Genomic DNA, 15,342 nt, shown 5'->3' on the forward strand with positions numbered 1-15,342 from the left:
TGATCATTTGCACCAAAGTGATGCCCCTGGTTTCAGCATTTTCATTTGGTATTTAGAAAACACAGTTAGGGGCTGGAGTGATGGCTTAGCAGTTAAGAACACTGTATGTTCTTCCCAGAGGACCTGGGTTCAATTCCCAACCACCACATGGCAGTTCACAACATCTGTAACTCCAGCCCCAGGGAATCTGACACCCTCCTTTGGTGCACAAGGGTGGTACAGAGAATATAAACAAATAAAATTCTAATTTAAAAAAAGAAAATAGTTAATCAGCTCTGTTTTCATCATCATGACAGTTAATTCTTTTAAAAGATTGAATTTTATGCATGTGTATGTGTATTTCTGTGTCTCTGTGTATGTATGAATACAAGAGTGCAGGTGCCCACAGAAGCCAGAAGAGAGAGCTGGGTCCCCTGGAGCTGGAGTAACAGGTGGTTGTGAGTTGCCCAGCATAGGTGTTGTGACCGAGACGCCTGTCTGTCCTCTCAAGAGCAGCAAGCACGCTGAACCGCTAAGCAGTCTCTCCAATCCCTTGACTGCTAATCCTGATGACACCTTGATGGGATTTACAGTCATTACAGAAACACATCTCCAGCCATGACTGATGAATTTTCTAGACTGGGTTAACGGAAATAGGACGAGCCACCCTAAATGCCAGTGGTACCATTTCATGGGTTGGGGTCACAGATGGAACTAAACGGAAACAGTAGGCTGGCCACCAGCATCCCTGCCACCTCTCTCCTCAATGACTGTGAAGTCGGCTGACCAGCTGCCTCACACTACTGCCACTATGCCTTCCTTTCCCGCCATGATGTCCCTTAAACTGTCAACAAGCACGGACCCTTTCCTCCTTGAGTTGCTTCCTGTAAAATATTTGGTCACAACAACAACAATATAATCACTTGCCTTGATTTAAATGTACTAATTAGTTATGATGCAGTAATTGGTTATAATGTCTCACCCTGCCCCTTTTAAAAAGTTCTTTATGAAATTCCCCGATTTCAAATGAAGTTCCCTTGAGAGTTCCCATCTTTGGATTCCCATTATTTCACATCTTGCAGACGTGAAGAAAGACTCATCCGATAATTAGTGAGTCAGCGTCCCCCTAAGGAACAGACTGAATATATCTGCTGGATCCTACGATCGTGGCATTGAGTTCACGCCTGATTTATTACTCATTTGTGCTTTGTCATCTTTACTCATGTCTGGGTTGCATGAACACACGTGGGCACAGTCTACACAGCAGTGTACACAAAACTGAACATGGATGCGGCTGCCAGGCGTCTTGTCATTCTTCTTCTATAATTAGTTCTTTCCAGGTCGACCTCCCAATGGAGTCTAATCCTTACCAATGGGCACACATTTGAAGACAGGTTTGAGAACTCATGGAGTGCAGAGCAAGGAATGCCATCTTCTTAGTATGCCCTTGGCCATACAGGAAATACCTTCTGAAGCCACACCGGGTAACCTAGTTACGATGCTTCTTAAATCCATTTACTTCTTCACTCATGTACGTACATATAATCAAACACGCTCACAGTATATCATGTGCCCCTGCACACACGTGCGAAAAGATGCGGAACAAACACATGTGGAGGCCAGATGTTCCTATCTGCTGGCTTTCTTACTCACTCTTTGCATTAGTTTTTGAGACAGGGTCTCTCAGCGGACCTGGTGCCTGATGATTCAGCTAGACTGTCTGTCTAACAATTCCCCAGGGTTCCTCTTATCTCTGCCTCCCACCATGCCTGACTTCTCTGTGGGTGCTGGAGATGGAAGTGACATCTACTTGCAAAGCAAGCACTGAGCCAGCTGAGCCTTCTCCCTGCAGCCCCATATAAACTCTTTCAAAGTGGGGAAAGGAGCTAATTGTTCAACAATGATCCTGGTGGCACCAACTTGACAAAGCACACCTCACTAAAACTATCAATTATAAAAGACTTTTAAAAAGTAAGTGTGGCCAGGTTTGGTGGCTCCTGCCTATACATACATACATACACTTGGGACCCTGTGAGTTCTAGACCAGAAGGAATTCCATAATGAGACTGTCTCATGCACACACAGGAAAAAAAAAAAAAAGCAGGGGCAACTTTCCATATTTCCATAGCAACTTCATCATTCTTTTGACATTTCCAATATGCTGATTAGCTTCTACTGTTTAACCTGGGAAGAAGTAACCTCAACTGAGGAATTTCCTACAACAGGCTGGCCTGTTGGGCTGTCTGTGGGGCATTTTCCTGATTGCAAAATGGTAATTACAATTGTGGTGGGCCTGGGTCTGTAAAAGGCTGTATAAGCAGGCAAGCTCAGAGAGCCAGTAAGCCACTGCACTCCTCAGGGTCTCTGCGTCAAGAGCCCGCCTCGAGTTCCTGCCTCTGCTGCCCTCAATGTGGACTGTAACCTGGAAGCAGAAATACGCCCTCCCCTCCCCAAGTTGCTTTTGGTCATGGTGGATTTTATTCTTGTTTTCTGTTTTTCGAGACAGGGTTTCTCTGTATAGCCCTAGCTGTCCTGGAACTCACTCTGTAGACCAGGCTGGCCTCAAACTCAGGGAGAATCGCCTGCCTCTACCTCCCAAGAGCTGGGATTAAAGGCGTGTGCCACCATCGCCCACCTTGGTCGTACTGTTTCTATCACAGCAGCAGAGTACAAATAAGGACAGCCTATTTCATTCTCATCTATTTGCTCCTTTTATTCCTATTTTGGATTGATCATCCAATAAGGCACCATGTGTTTTTATTTACATGGTGCTCCTCCTTGACCTTCTTTAGATATTCCCCGGTCACTGCTCTCCTTTGGCTTTAACTTGACCTTGAGAAATCCTGACAGGTGATTCACCAAGAGCACTTTCCCCAGTTTTCTCCGGACTCACAGCTTAGTAACACATGGCAAGAACCCTGCCTCGCGCATTAAGTCAGACTCATCGACCTCCCATGCGTTCCTGCTTTATTCCTTCAACAACCGAGCCAGTCACTACTCTTCCACGTGTCCAGCAAGTCTTTGCAATCTATCACCCATTCAACCTCTCAATCTGGTCAATAAACTTGAAATATATGTATAAAAAGAGTATGCTCATGGTATTTACTGACTATGACTTCAGGTTGTCACATTATGAGAATACTTTATTTCCACCCGAGACGTTTTGTTTACTTTGGCTGGAACACAGCACACGAGCGAGCCTGCTGCAACACTGACCCACATCCCAAACACATTATGTGGTTACACGGGAGAGTACTACAGCCTGCCAGGAGGGGAACCTGAGGCTACCAGCAAAAACCAGAGCCAGCTCAATCCCCACATCTGGGACCATTCCCTTGAAATAGATCCAATGCAATGTCCCATCTGACCACTATCCATGAATTCTAGATGCTTAGGATTGGGGGGCTGCCTTGTTTTTCAGTGACTCAGACTTGTTCCCAATGAGAAACCTTGTTAACCTGTCTTCTGTTTTGATTTCCTCCTGAAATTTCCTCTAACATCAATTTCCACTGCGATAAAGGAGAAAGGAATCAGTTTCCTTGGCATTTTGTTAAGATAGAAGCCCACGCTCAGGACTGAGACAACAGAGAGATTTCCCAAAACTCTTACAGGAGGTTTCCGAACTTCCTCTATGTGGGCTACATCAGAAAGAACACCACGTACTTGAATCTGAACGTTCTGACCGAGAAGACCAGCCTGGGTGTAAACTGAAAAAGCAGCCCTACCTTGCACTGTTATCCAAGCAGAGGTATTCCCTTGGGTCCGAGGCACTGGAGTTGGTTGTTTTGACACCTTTGTCAACAAATAAACCAGCCTGAAATACACAACGATGGGCTAAAATGAATATAGAGCCTAAGGTACATCCACACGGCTAAGGTACATCCACACGCATAACGAGCTGTGAAGATATTTTTCGGCTTATCCTTTCATCTAAAACTGGGAATGGGGGGGGGGGGCGGCGACCCACAAAGCAAAGGTACTGTGAAAAGCAAGTTTTCCTGGATATTATTAGCTTATTCATTTGCTCATTCAATAGACACTTATTTATTGCACACTTAATGGCATATATGTTAATTAGCAAGAAAAATCTATTCCCTGCTGTTACTGATACAAAGGGGCATGCAATTAAAGACACAGCTGTGCCCACGGCTATACGCATGAGGACTGGAAAGCAGGAGGCATTGGTGGCAAAAAGGCACTGAGATGAAGCTTCCTCAGGGCAGGGAGAGAACTCCAGATGTGTCTCCTGCGTGATGCTGAAATCCTCAAGATGGGGAGGGACTGGCTGAGCGCAGAATGGGCGGGCGGTAAGCACGGAGCAGCTTATAGTCCCAGAGAAACAGACTCACAGAAGAGTCTGAACAAAGAAAGTCTAGAGAAGAGGTTGCAGGGAGTGTTAGAGAACAAGTCCTCGACAGGACAGACAAACAGGAACATGGGAGGAGAGGGAAAAGACAACCACATGTCAGGCCATGCACACACACACGCACTTACACCTGCAGATCTAATTCTCTTACAACTAATGACATAAGTATGTGTTGTCATGGCACATGACACCAAGAATTAATTAGAGATAGTTTCTGTACCATAAATATTTTTTAAAATGGTATGCTGAAGACAACGGGGATCTTACAAAAAGCATCAGAAGCAACACTACAAACAAGAAAAAAATACTGCAACTAAGGATAGGTTAAAGGGGGCAGAAGGGAAGAGACCAGACATGAACGAGGAGACACTGTCATTCAGGAGGGAAATGAAATGACCCGGGTTTGTGGCCCAGTGTAATTAGGTCAAACATGGAATTAACTAGTTGTTTAACTCACTGAAATAGACACAAAGAAATAGGGCAAGCATAAAAGAAAGGATTTCCATTTTGAATGTGTTTCTAACATGTCCATAAAACACTGAAGTGGAACCCAGTAAGCAGCAAATGGGTATGGCTGACCTGGACCCAGGGAAAGGTTCAGGCAGCCTCAACAAACAGAGCCACAGGGGCTGGTCGGAGTGCACACCCGTGGCAAGTGATCCCAACAGGGCGGTTTTCTCCTTAGGACTCCAATTCAATTTCCTTTAGTTATGAAATAGTCTGCATAATCATTCCCAAGTTTAACAAATTAAAACCTAATTATACACTCAGATTTAATACTCTTATAATTAATAAGTGCATACTGTCACATCATATGACACTAAGAATTAGAGATCATTTTCCTATCACAAATGTCATTTTTAAAAATTAAAGATTTTCCCCTTTGAAATGCTACTTTCCAAATACTTTTCAGTATTTTCAGTCTGAGTCAGTCACCCATCTCATGGCAATGACAGCAGTTTGTTTCTTCTCTCAGTTCCTCAACTGATCCAAAGCCTCTCCTAACTTGGGTGTCTGAGTATTGTATGTGTACCTGTGTGAGGGTTGGTGGGGGGAGTGAACCTGTGTGTATAAGTAGGAAGGTCAGAGACGAGCATCAGCTGTCCTGTCTGTCTATCACTCCTCACTTGATTCTTTTGAGACGGGATCTCTTGCAGAAAGAACCTGGGACTGGGCTGGGAGCCAGCAAGCCCCAGGCACTCTCTTGTCTCTGCTTGCAGCAGCTCAGGGGTTACAAGTGCTCACAGCCACACCCAGCTCTTTGCCCAGGTGCTCAGATCCTAACTCGGGACCACATGCCTGCACAGCAAGCATCTTATCTACTAAACCGTCTCTCTAACCCCAAAACTGAGATAGGTATTAAAGGATCCTCCGAGGGTCACACATGGAAATATTGTGTTCTGATATGAGTCATATCACAGCAGAAGATCTAATGATTACACGTGCAGTAAAAAGTGACTTGTGAGCAAGAAAGGAATCAAGGATGTTCATCACGATGGAAGGGAGGGGTGAGTGACAAACACAGAAACTGGGGTTTCTGAATGACCTGTAGGTGATTTGAATTAAGCGCAATGTCCTTAAATGGCATCTCGCCATCCACATACTCGGAGTGCTACTGGCTAAAAGATATTCAATGAACACTGTGGAGAGAAGCAGGGAAGCGAAGCAGGAGTCCTAAGCCCCAGACACGTACCCTCTAACACGTAGAATCCCAGAAACGTCACATTGAGGATAAGAAGGTGAGGAAGAAGGAAGGCGGGCAGGCAGATGGGTGGGTGGGCAGACGGGCGGGCAGACAGCAAGGGACAAGAGAGAAGAGGACTGACCAGCGAGTCTATGACAGATTTACACAGATCGTATATGCAGTGTACGCAGTGTCCTGGGATGATGCGACTGGACTAGTCCTTACCAGATGCTGGTCCTACATTAGGAGTCCCAGGCACCAAAACCCTGAGGCATGTGAACATCTGCTCGTCAGAAATTACTCTCTCTGTGCCACTCTGTCAGCAGCAAGAGGAGGGCCCGACTGCAGTGGTGGATCTGCCCTGTGCCTCACACACGCTTCAAAAGCCAGAGCCTACCTTAAAATTTGAATGCACCCTGTTGTTATAAAATATTCCCAATGGAGTGAGTTCCGGTTTCTCCAGGAGTTGCAGCCCAGTGGATTCCCCAGTGGGTTCTTTGTGGAATAAATACCATATTCCAGCATCCTACAAATGCAAGGGCGAGGTCATTAAAATCAGTTTTTAAATTTTGTAAAATGTATAAAATAACAGGTTTCATTATGATGTTTTCATATGCATGGATCACTATGCCTTGCCCATATTTATCCCATCCTCCTCTGGCCCGCCTTCAAGCTTCTCTGTTTTCCACAAACAGTTCCCTCTGCTTGGATATTACATACACAGACAGACAGACAGACAGACACACACACACACACACACACACACACACAAAATCCAGGTTCTAGCTATGAAGAAAATGTGTGGTATTTATCTTTCCTCCTTGCTTCCCTTCCTTGTCCCCCCTCCCCTGGTCCCATAACAGACACCTTCTTCCTGACCCCTTACCGTTCCCCTCCTCTCATGTCTACGTACACACACTTGTATTAAATTTAGATTCTGAATGAGAGAAAGTATACAACACTGTCGTTTCATGAATATAAAGCCTCGGTTTTTATGAAGCCACCACGTGAAACACCCTCATAAAACCCTCTATAACAAATGTTTCCCATTGTTTTCAATTTAGAAGTGAGTGCAGAAAGGTTGCCCACATTATATAGCATCCCCAAGCAGTTATATCTGCTTATTTTTCAAAGCAAATACAATTTTGCTTACACAACTGGACAAAAGACGTAGTTGGCAAATACCCAAATCCAGCTTTCCCATCGTTATAAGTCTAAAATGTTATGCAGACCGAGCCCTGCTTGCCTTCTGTATGACCGGGACAGCACAGCCTTTAAGCAATGTGGTTTTCCATGTTTACCTCCAAACCTGATCAATAGATGAGTCATGCCTATTAAACAACTGTCTGCTGGCAGGCAGATCTCACTGGCTTCTTTCAAACAACTCCAATGCCCTTCCTGTTCTCGGGCAAGTTTGTGCCAATGTGGGGGAGAAAACGCCACATGTATGAATCAGGGCGCTGTCTCTCAGTGTGGACCCTGTCTGTTTTACTGAAGGACTACTGGCCCTAACAGCAGATCAGTTTAAAAGTTTCTGACATAAAGTGAGACATGAAAACATTAATAAAAGTTCTTTAATAAGTTAATACCCCATTCCCATTTTTTACATTTTATAACTGAATTAATAACTAGCCCAAGTGAAGGATAAATTTACACTATGGAATGTTGATGAAGCAGCATTTAAAAACTTACACAGTATAAAAGGATACTGGTTCAAATTCAGCATGTGTTTATTTAGTACTCACTACATGATTATGAGTAATATGACTATTGTCGAGTAATTTACAATCTAACGGAGAAGAAAAGGTAACTAAGACATGGCACAGGCAGTATCCTGATAGGTGTCACTAAAGTCCTTCAGGGACACAGAGGAAGCACGGAGTGTGGAAAGTATACATACCTACACACCCAACTGACTGTAAAGTCAACATTTTTCCATGATCAAAGTTTACAAATGGGTCTTAATAAAACAAACTATCCTGAAAGAACCGTTGGCCACCTCAACATTTTGGATGCAATTCAGACAGCAAAAGAAAACTTAATGGAGCTGGAGAAAAGGCTTGAGACCATACCCCTGCAAGCAGAAGGCAAAGCCAGCCCTCCCAAGATGCCATGGGTTTGGGGTTGGGGGCTGTATAGGCATATAGCAGCAGTTTGCTGTTAGGCACCGTCATGTCTAAAGAGGTAATGACAGCTTTGTAAAAGGCAATGGTAAGGTACAATGAAATGGCTTCTCCTACTCTGCGAGAAGAAGGCCTTGACAAATGTTGTCTTTACTGAAGCAGTTTTCCTAAAGAGAAGAGAGAAAATTCCAGAATGACCAGAAGAACGTGGGTGAGTCACATTCGCTAATCTCGCTCAAGATCAGGAGGGCGGCTCACAGACTTGCCCCAGGCCTTCGTGGGCTATTTTCAACTGCTCTCCTCTGAGGTCCCAGCTTCTGGCAAAGCTAAAAGGAAGCAGCGTTCTGGCTGCTGACTTTAAAGCAGGCAAGGCTGCAGGCTTGTCTCTCGGTCCTAACTTTCCAGTAAGAAATGCTGGGTACAAACCCACACGAACTCCTCAGATACTGGACAGAGAACGAAGGAATGGAAATAAGAAATCATCGACCGTCAAAAGACAGTCTTCAAATGTCAGAGTCCTTCAGGTTACATTTCGTGTTTTCAGAACATGACAGATGCAGGTTCAGCGGTTCCACAATGATGCCTGTATTCTGTTTGTTCAGGGAAACACTCCCGTTGGTTCCCCTCTTTACAGACACCTCAGAAATGATTTTACACATTTCCAGCCCTTTTAACATGTTGAACAACTATGATGCATACGTATGGATATTTACACGTTGCCGAATGTTCACAGACCTACACCCTAACTTTCAGCCCAGTTACAGTCTTGATAGTTTTGTTAAAAATTCATTTGTATAAATCAGTAATTTTGAACTACACTCAACTGTAAGGATAAATTAGCCCATGTTTACCAATGGAACAATCTCTATCATTTAAAAATAATGTTTTTTTTTCCTCATGGAAATTGTTTTCCTGTGTGTATAGAAACCTATCTGTGTGTCTTAAACAAACAGTAGCTGAGGTTTCAGCTGCTTTATCAAGATGTCCCTAAAAGAAACTAGCCCTTGTACTTACCAAAAAGATGTGTTCCTTGACCAGAACGACAGAGTAGTCTACACACTGTCTCATTCCAATAAGAACATGGGAAGGCTTCCCTTTTCCATGAGCACCAGAGTTGGAAGTGATGTGCTGCTTGTCCACCAAAGACGGAAACACGAGAAACCAGAAAGACCACACAGAGCACACTGTGAGTCCCTCCTGGAGAGGGCACACTCCTAGACCAGCTCACCTGTGTTCTTTCACTGGTCTTCTGTCTAGACAGAAGCTCCTAACTGGCAAGGATTTAGAGAAACGAGAATCACCTCGGTGAGCTTACTCTCGATTAGACAAGCAGCACCAGGAGATGGCATCACGCTTTCACCACAAACATCACTCTCATGGAAGCCAGCGCAGTCAAAGCATGAAGACCGCCAAAACAGTGTGATTTACCTGTGAGCCTGCAGCTGCGTTATTGATCAGATGGTTGTTGGGGTGGGCAATCCAGAAAGTTGAAACGGCCCTGCAAGGCATTGGTGAAGGTGACTGAAACATTCTTCACCGAAAGCCTACCCCTTAAAATCTCCCCAGCAACAGTTCCCCCAAAAGTCCAAGGGCTTGACTACCACCCAACTCCCTGTCCAGTAATTACTCACATACAGTCCGTGGTAGGCACAGGCACGTAGTTTCCAAACACACCGTCGCGCATGATGGTGCACATGGAACTGTTCCTGTCCGTGGGGAGGAGAGTTCCTGGCTTGGTAAGAAGCCCCAGGTTATGGAACAAAATATTTCTCTGTTCCACACCGTCTTCCAAAAAGAAGCAATGACCTAGTGTGTCGAATCCAATGGTGTCTTTGATCTGCAGAAATGGAGGGTCATAATGTCACTGGACACAGACTGTTTGGGGCGTCCGTAGAAAGTGATCATATAAGACAACTGAGGTCATTTAAGAAAAGGCTAGGCGTCTACAGATGGAAAGACAGATTCTTCAGTAAGAGCAGGCTGAAGCACAGCCTGTGGTCACAGCTTACTTGTATAAAATGGAGGCGTCGTGAGAATAAGAAGCGCTAACATTTCAATAACCGTTCCACGTCAGCACAATGCGAGGCTACTTACTAGCAAGCCATTGGTCCCGTGCACAGTGATGCACCTTGAAAAGCTATGGTGAATAGTCAGGCCATCCACAGACGCTGGGTATCTGTATCCTCCTCTCGAGTCTACGTCTCCGCACAGGTGAAAATGGACAGGATAGCGTCCCAGGTGCTGCTGGCCCATGTGCTTCAATTCCACATAAGAAAGATGAACTGAAGTAAAATTCTTCTCTATCTATAAGGCAAAGTATTCCGAATGAAGTGGAATCCTTTCAGGACAGGAAAGGAGGAATAAGCATGCATATATAGTATGTAAACAGAAGATGTCTACAGAGGAAATATCTTACAACATTTTGGGGGTTGAGGGGATGGATCAGTTGGTAGAACGTCTGCTATGCAAACGTAAGGGCTCGAGTCCAATCTCCAGCCCCATGTAAAGAGACAAGGAAGGGAGGTAAATGTCCGTGATTCCAGTACTGGGGAGGCAGATACAGGCAGTTTCATGGGGCTTGTTGACTGCCAGTCTAGCCTAATTGGTGAGTCCTAGGTCCCAATGAGACTCTGTCTCAAAATCAAAGTGGATAACTCCTGAGGACCAAGACTTAAGAATGACTTCTGACTTCCACACATAGGCAGTGTGTGCGTGCGCATGCACATACACACACGTACCCACACCCCCACACAAGCATACACACACCAATAAAATAAAATAAGCACATTCGTTTTCCTTTTGTGTTTTACCAGAGCCTCACTTAATAACTGAGCACCTTAGGTGCTAGTGATGTAGCTCAGTCGTAGAGTTCAATTGCATTGTGGGAGGCCCCCAGTCGGCTTCCCAGTACTGTGAAATGGGAAAGCAATAGTTAATGCTTTTTTATACAGACTCATGTTTTAAAGAGCCAGGGGACTGACTTCTAATCGGAAATATGGAAAAATGAAACAAGAAAAATCACGTACTGCTTTCTGGGGGTGGGGGTGGGACAGGATAGGATAGGAAGTTGTAGGGTGGGGCCGGGTTTGTTCTATTCCTCAGGCATTGCTATGTAGCCCTGGCTGGCCCGGCTAGTACTCAATATGTAGCTCAGGCCGGCCTCATCATCATCTGTACAGGAATCCTCCTACCTCAGCCTAGCAAGCCCTGGGATGACAGGTTTGCACCGCTGTACCTACCCGCGTATTTTGTTCAATACACATAAGACTCAACAGTGCCAGTAAGGTTACCCATGATAAAGCCACGGCTGAACTAAAGAGGTCAGAATCCGAAGATGCACTTCGCCCCCATAACCACAGATGAGAAAAAGACCAAAATTCTAACTGTGCTATTTGGCGACTACTAAACGTACCCTGCTTTTCATCTAGATGCCAAGGTAATTATTAAATCAGATCAGAGGCTGTCTATCTGGGTCACTCAGAGTCTTACTCCCTCTCATCTCTCTATCCTCCACCACAGCTTCTTATCTACTGGACAGCTACTTATTTCTAAGTCCTTACCAGTGTTTAGTAGGAAAAGCTCTCTTTCCCCTATGGGGAAATCTTCCCTGTGATGCAGAGTTGGAGGACTCTCAATATCTTCAAGTACTGGGTTTCTCAACCACATCATTGAAGCAGTAACGCTGCACCAGCATTTCTGAAGCCAGAGACTCAGAAGCAAAGCTAATGACCAAAGGCCGCCCACCCCAGAAAGAGGGCTCAGACACTCATAGCCAGATGTGGATCAGACCCCAAAACTGGTCACACAGAATACTGTCTGCCATAAGGTAACTGCTTGTTTTTCTCCGGAATAAAAATCTGCACCCAATAATTTTTATAGAACTAGAGTTTGATTGTGCATATTAGTACTGTTGACCCCTTGGTAATATCAGCTTTTTAAAAAGCCAGGAGATTCTGAGAAATTGCAGAAATGGATAACCAAGGTCATCACGGTGTTCTCTGTGAGACTGTGTTATTCATGATGTCTAAAGTTAACAATTCTTCACAGAATAATTCTTAATGGATGAACTACAACCCAGGCTACCTAAAGGCACAAAGTTCTCTGTGTGTGTGTGTGTGTGTGTGTGTGTGTGTGTGTGTGTGTGTGTGTGTGTTTAAGACAGGGTCTTACACAGCCCAGTACATTAGCCAAAGCTAGCCTTGAACTCCTTGATGTTCCTGGTTCAGCTTCTCAAGTCCTGGGATTACAGGTGTTTACAACCATACCTTGCTCTCTTTTAGTTTCATTTGGTTTTGTTTTTAAACATTTTCTAATATTTAAAAAAGAATTACAATGTCTTTTCAATATCCATATAATGAATAATACCCACACAACACATATAAACACACCCTACCTAATTCCACCACTCAAAAGTTCCTTAGCAACTTAAACGTGTCTCGGTACTTAGCTACTAGGCATCACAGAAGCCATCAAATCCTTTGGCCCACCATCACGTGTCCTCCAAAGGTGTCATAATCGAAGAACTGGCACTGATTCTCGGCGTAGCAGGAGGCCTCCATTTCTCCTTGGATCACAACGTTCCGGGTGAGAATCCCAACCTCAGCTCTCATGTCTATGCCGTCTATGATCTCACCGACATGCAGGAACTGGGGGGTCTCTGGTGATGCGGATGAAGGAAGGATAATGTCAGAACAAAGAAAAGAAGATGAGAAGCCATCCAGAAAAGCATTCTCCCTCATCTGACAATCTCAACACATTATCTAACACCTCAGGATGACAGACACCCAGAGGCAGGGAGCTCACAGACTGTCAATCCACTGCTCGCCCAAAGTCGGAACTCCTGCTGTGGCCCAGAGCCCCAGGCAGGGCCAGAGAGCTTGCTTCACCTTCTCTAGCTCAGCCCTGCCTTGGTTAGCACTAAAGGCATGGGATTGGCCTAACGCCTTCTCCCTAGTTCTAGCCACCTGATGACCATAGGAAGAACCAAATGCCAGACAACCTGAGAAATAAAACATTTGCAGCTCTTGTTATGGATGTCACCCGGGCTTCCACCTCACACTGGGAGCCAGCACCTGCACACTAGCCAGCCCCCCCTTTCTTTTCTCCTGCTTACTGTCTTTTAAATAACTACCTTTCCCAGAACTTGATAAGCAATTTCAAAGAAGTTTAGTTTCTCTCTCTGATGTTTTCCTATTAAACTCAGGAAGGAGTGTGGGACTTTCCCCAGACAGTAATGATGGATAGCATCACTGTAGCTTGGGAGTTTCCTTTTCATTTCTGTGTGTCTGATGTTATCAAAAGAAGGAAAAGTAGAAAACTGAATAAAACACAGAGGGGAAAAAAATGCCAACTCTAAGCTAAGAATTCTACTTAACATTCTACTTACTCCTTTTTCTAAAGCACAGAGTTTCATACTTCAATGTTCTTTACTCAAAAACAAGCATGTACTCCTTGAAGGGTGTCTGTAGCGTTTGCTCTGTGGCGTCATGGTATAGTCGTGAGTACAGAGGTAAGAAAGCAATGTGAAGGAAACAGTGTACTAAAACCCAGAAGGGAAACGCGGACCAAGGCCTTTGGCAGGACCAGCGGGCAGAGGCAGGAGTGGGGAGGAGGACCTGGCACATGGCAGCTGTTCATTGTGCTCACAGCCCACAGTAAGCGCCTCGTAATCTGCTCTCTTCCAAAACCTGCACTACTCACAATCACAGCAGGAGAACAAAGTCTCATCAAATTATCTTATCTGGCTCTATTTTAAATATGACTAACGTTCTCTTTTCTTTTTTAGTCAAGCAAGTAGAAATTCAAAGAATTCTTTCTTTACTTAAGAGAGACTGATATTAATGCCAGGCAGTGGTGGTACACACCTTTAATCCTGGCACTTGAGAGTCAGAGGCAGGAGATTCTCTGTGAGTTGGAGGCCAGGCTGGTCTACAAAGCAACAGTTCTAGTCTTTTTTTGGCAGCCAGGTCTACACAGAGAAGCCCTACCTTGAAAAATCAAAAAGAAAGAGAGAAAGAAAGAAAGAAAGAAAGAAAGAAAGAAAGAAAGAAAGAAAGAAAGAAAGAAATTAAAAATTAATTCATTGTTAGTCAGTTTTACTAATATCTGACAGTAAAATAAATAGTAAGAAACGAGGATAGATTTCAGAACACCAGTCTGCTCAGTGTTCATCCTTTCCTTCAATAACAAAACGGAGACAGAGGAGCACCAATCACCTGCTCCGTCACACCCATGGTGGGTACACTGCCTGCAAGAGCAACATTCTATGTGCCACCCTCTGGAATCTCGCATTGGCTGCGCTTACCACTAAGCCCTTGAGCAGTAATCAAAGACTAAGGAAAGAGTGTGTTTCCAAAGTCAAGTGAGAAGTCTGGTACCTTTAACTTTGACCTGAAAACGGCTGCACTCGGGACACGGGAGAAGAGTGAACTCCTCTGCTTGGTACATGGAATAGTCGGTACTGGCAACCACAATTCGGTCTCCGGCTTCCCAGCTGCTAACATCATCCAACAGGTGAAGCTTCACTCCATCTGCAATCTCCACCCGGAAACCTGAGAGAGAGATTCCTAAACAAACAAACAGGTATCAGAAGAAGTGTTTTCCAACGTACCTCAAGACCCAGCAGTACCACTTTTGGGTATATACCCAAAGGATGCTCAACTGAACCAAAAGAACATGTGCTCAACTATGTTCATAGCAGCATTGCTTGTCACAGCCAAAACCTGGAAACAAACTAAATGCCCCTCAACTGAAGAATGGATAAGGAAAATGTGGTACATTTACACAATGGAGTACTACACAGCAGAAAAAAAATAATGACATCTTGAAATTTGCAGGCAAATGGATGGATCTAGAAAACATCATATTGAGTGAGGTAACACAGACCCAGAAAGACAAATACCATATGGACTCACTCATAAGTGGCTTTTAGACATAAAGCAAAGAAAAAATAGCCTACAATTCACAATCTCAGAGAACCTAGACAACAATGAGGACCCTAAGAGAGAGACATACATACATGGATCTAATGCACATGGGAAGTAGAAAAAGACAAGATCTCCCGAGTAAATTGGGAGCATGGGGACCATAGGAGAGGGTTGATGGAGAGGGGAGAGGAAGTGAGAGGAGCAGAGAAAAATATATAGCTCAATAAAAACAGTAAAAAAAAAAAAAGAAAAAAGAGAAGTATT

The 15,342-nt window shown here is 44.4% G+C and overlaps 1 protein-coding gene across 4 annotated transcripts in view; it reads right to left on the bottom strand.

Annotated features, from left to right (window-relative positions):
- The window catches only part of Cemip2 (cell migration inducing hyaluronidase 2), an 87,625-nt gene that overhangs the window by 38,738 nt on the left and 33,545 nt on the right, over positions 1-15,342 (bottom strand). For all 4 annotated transcript variants that reach the window (XM_087908035.1, XM_085693697.2, XM_048438703.3 and 1 more), the window contains 7 exons: positions 14,530-14,718; positions 12,640-12,809; positions 10,247-10,456; positions 9,784-9,989; positions 9,581-9,650; positions 6,427-6,555; positions 3,705-3,793 (listed from right to left, as the gene is read on the bottom strand). In XM_087908035.1, coding sequence (XP_087764161.1) covers positions 3,705-3,793; positions 6,427-6,555; positions 9,581-9,650; positions 9,784-9,989; positions 10,247-10,456; positions 12,640-12,809; positions 14,530-14,718 — 1,063 coding nt within the window. The remainder of the gene's footprint in view (positions 1-3,704; positions 3,794-6,426; positions 6,556-9,580; positions 9,651-9,783; positions 9,990-10,246; positions 10,457-12,639; positions 12,810-14,529; positions 14,719-15,342) is intronic.

This window comes from Myodes glareolus, chromosome 7 (genome assembly GCF_982192425.1).
Source record: "Myodes glareolus chromosome 7, mMyoGla1.1, whole genome shotgun sequence".
NCBI lineage: Eukaryota > Metazoa > Chordata > Mammalia > Rodentia > Cricetidae > Myodes > Myodes glareolus.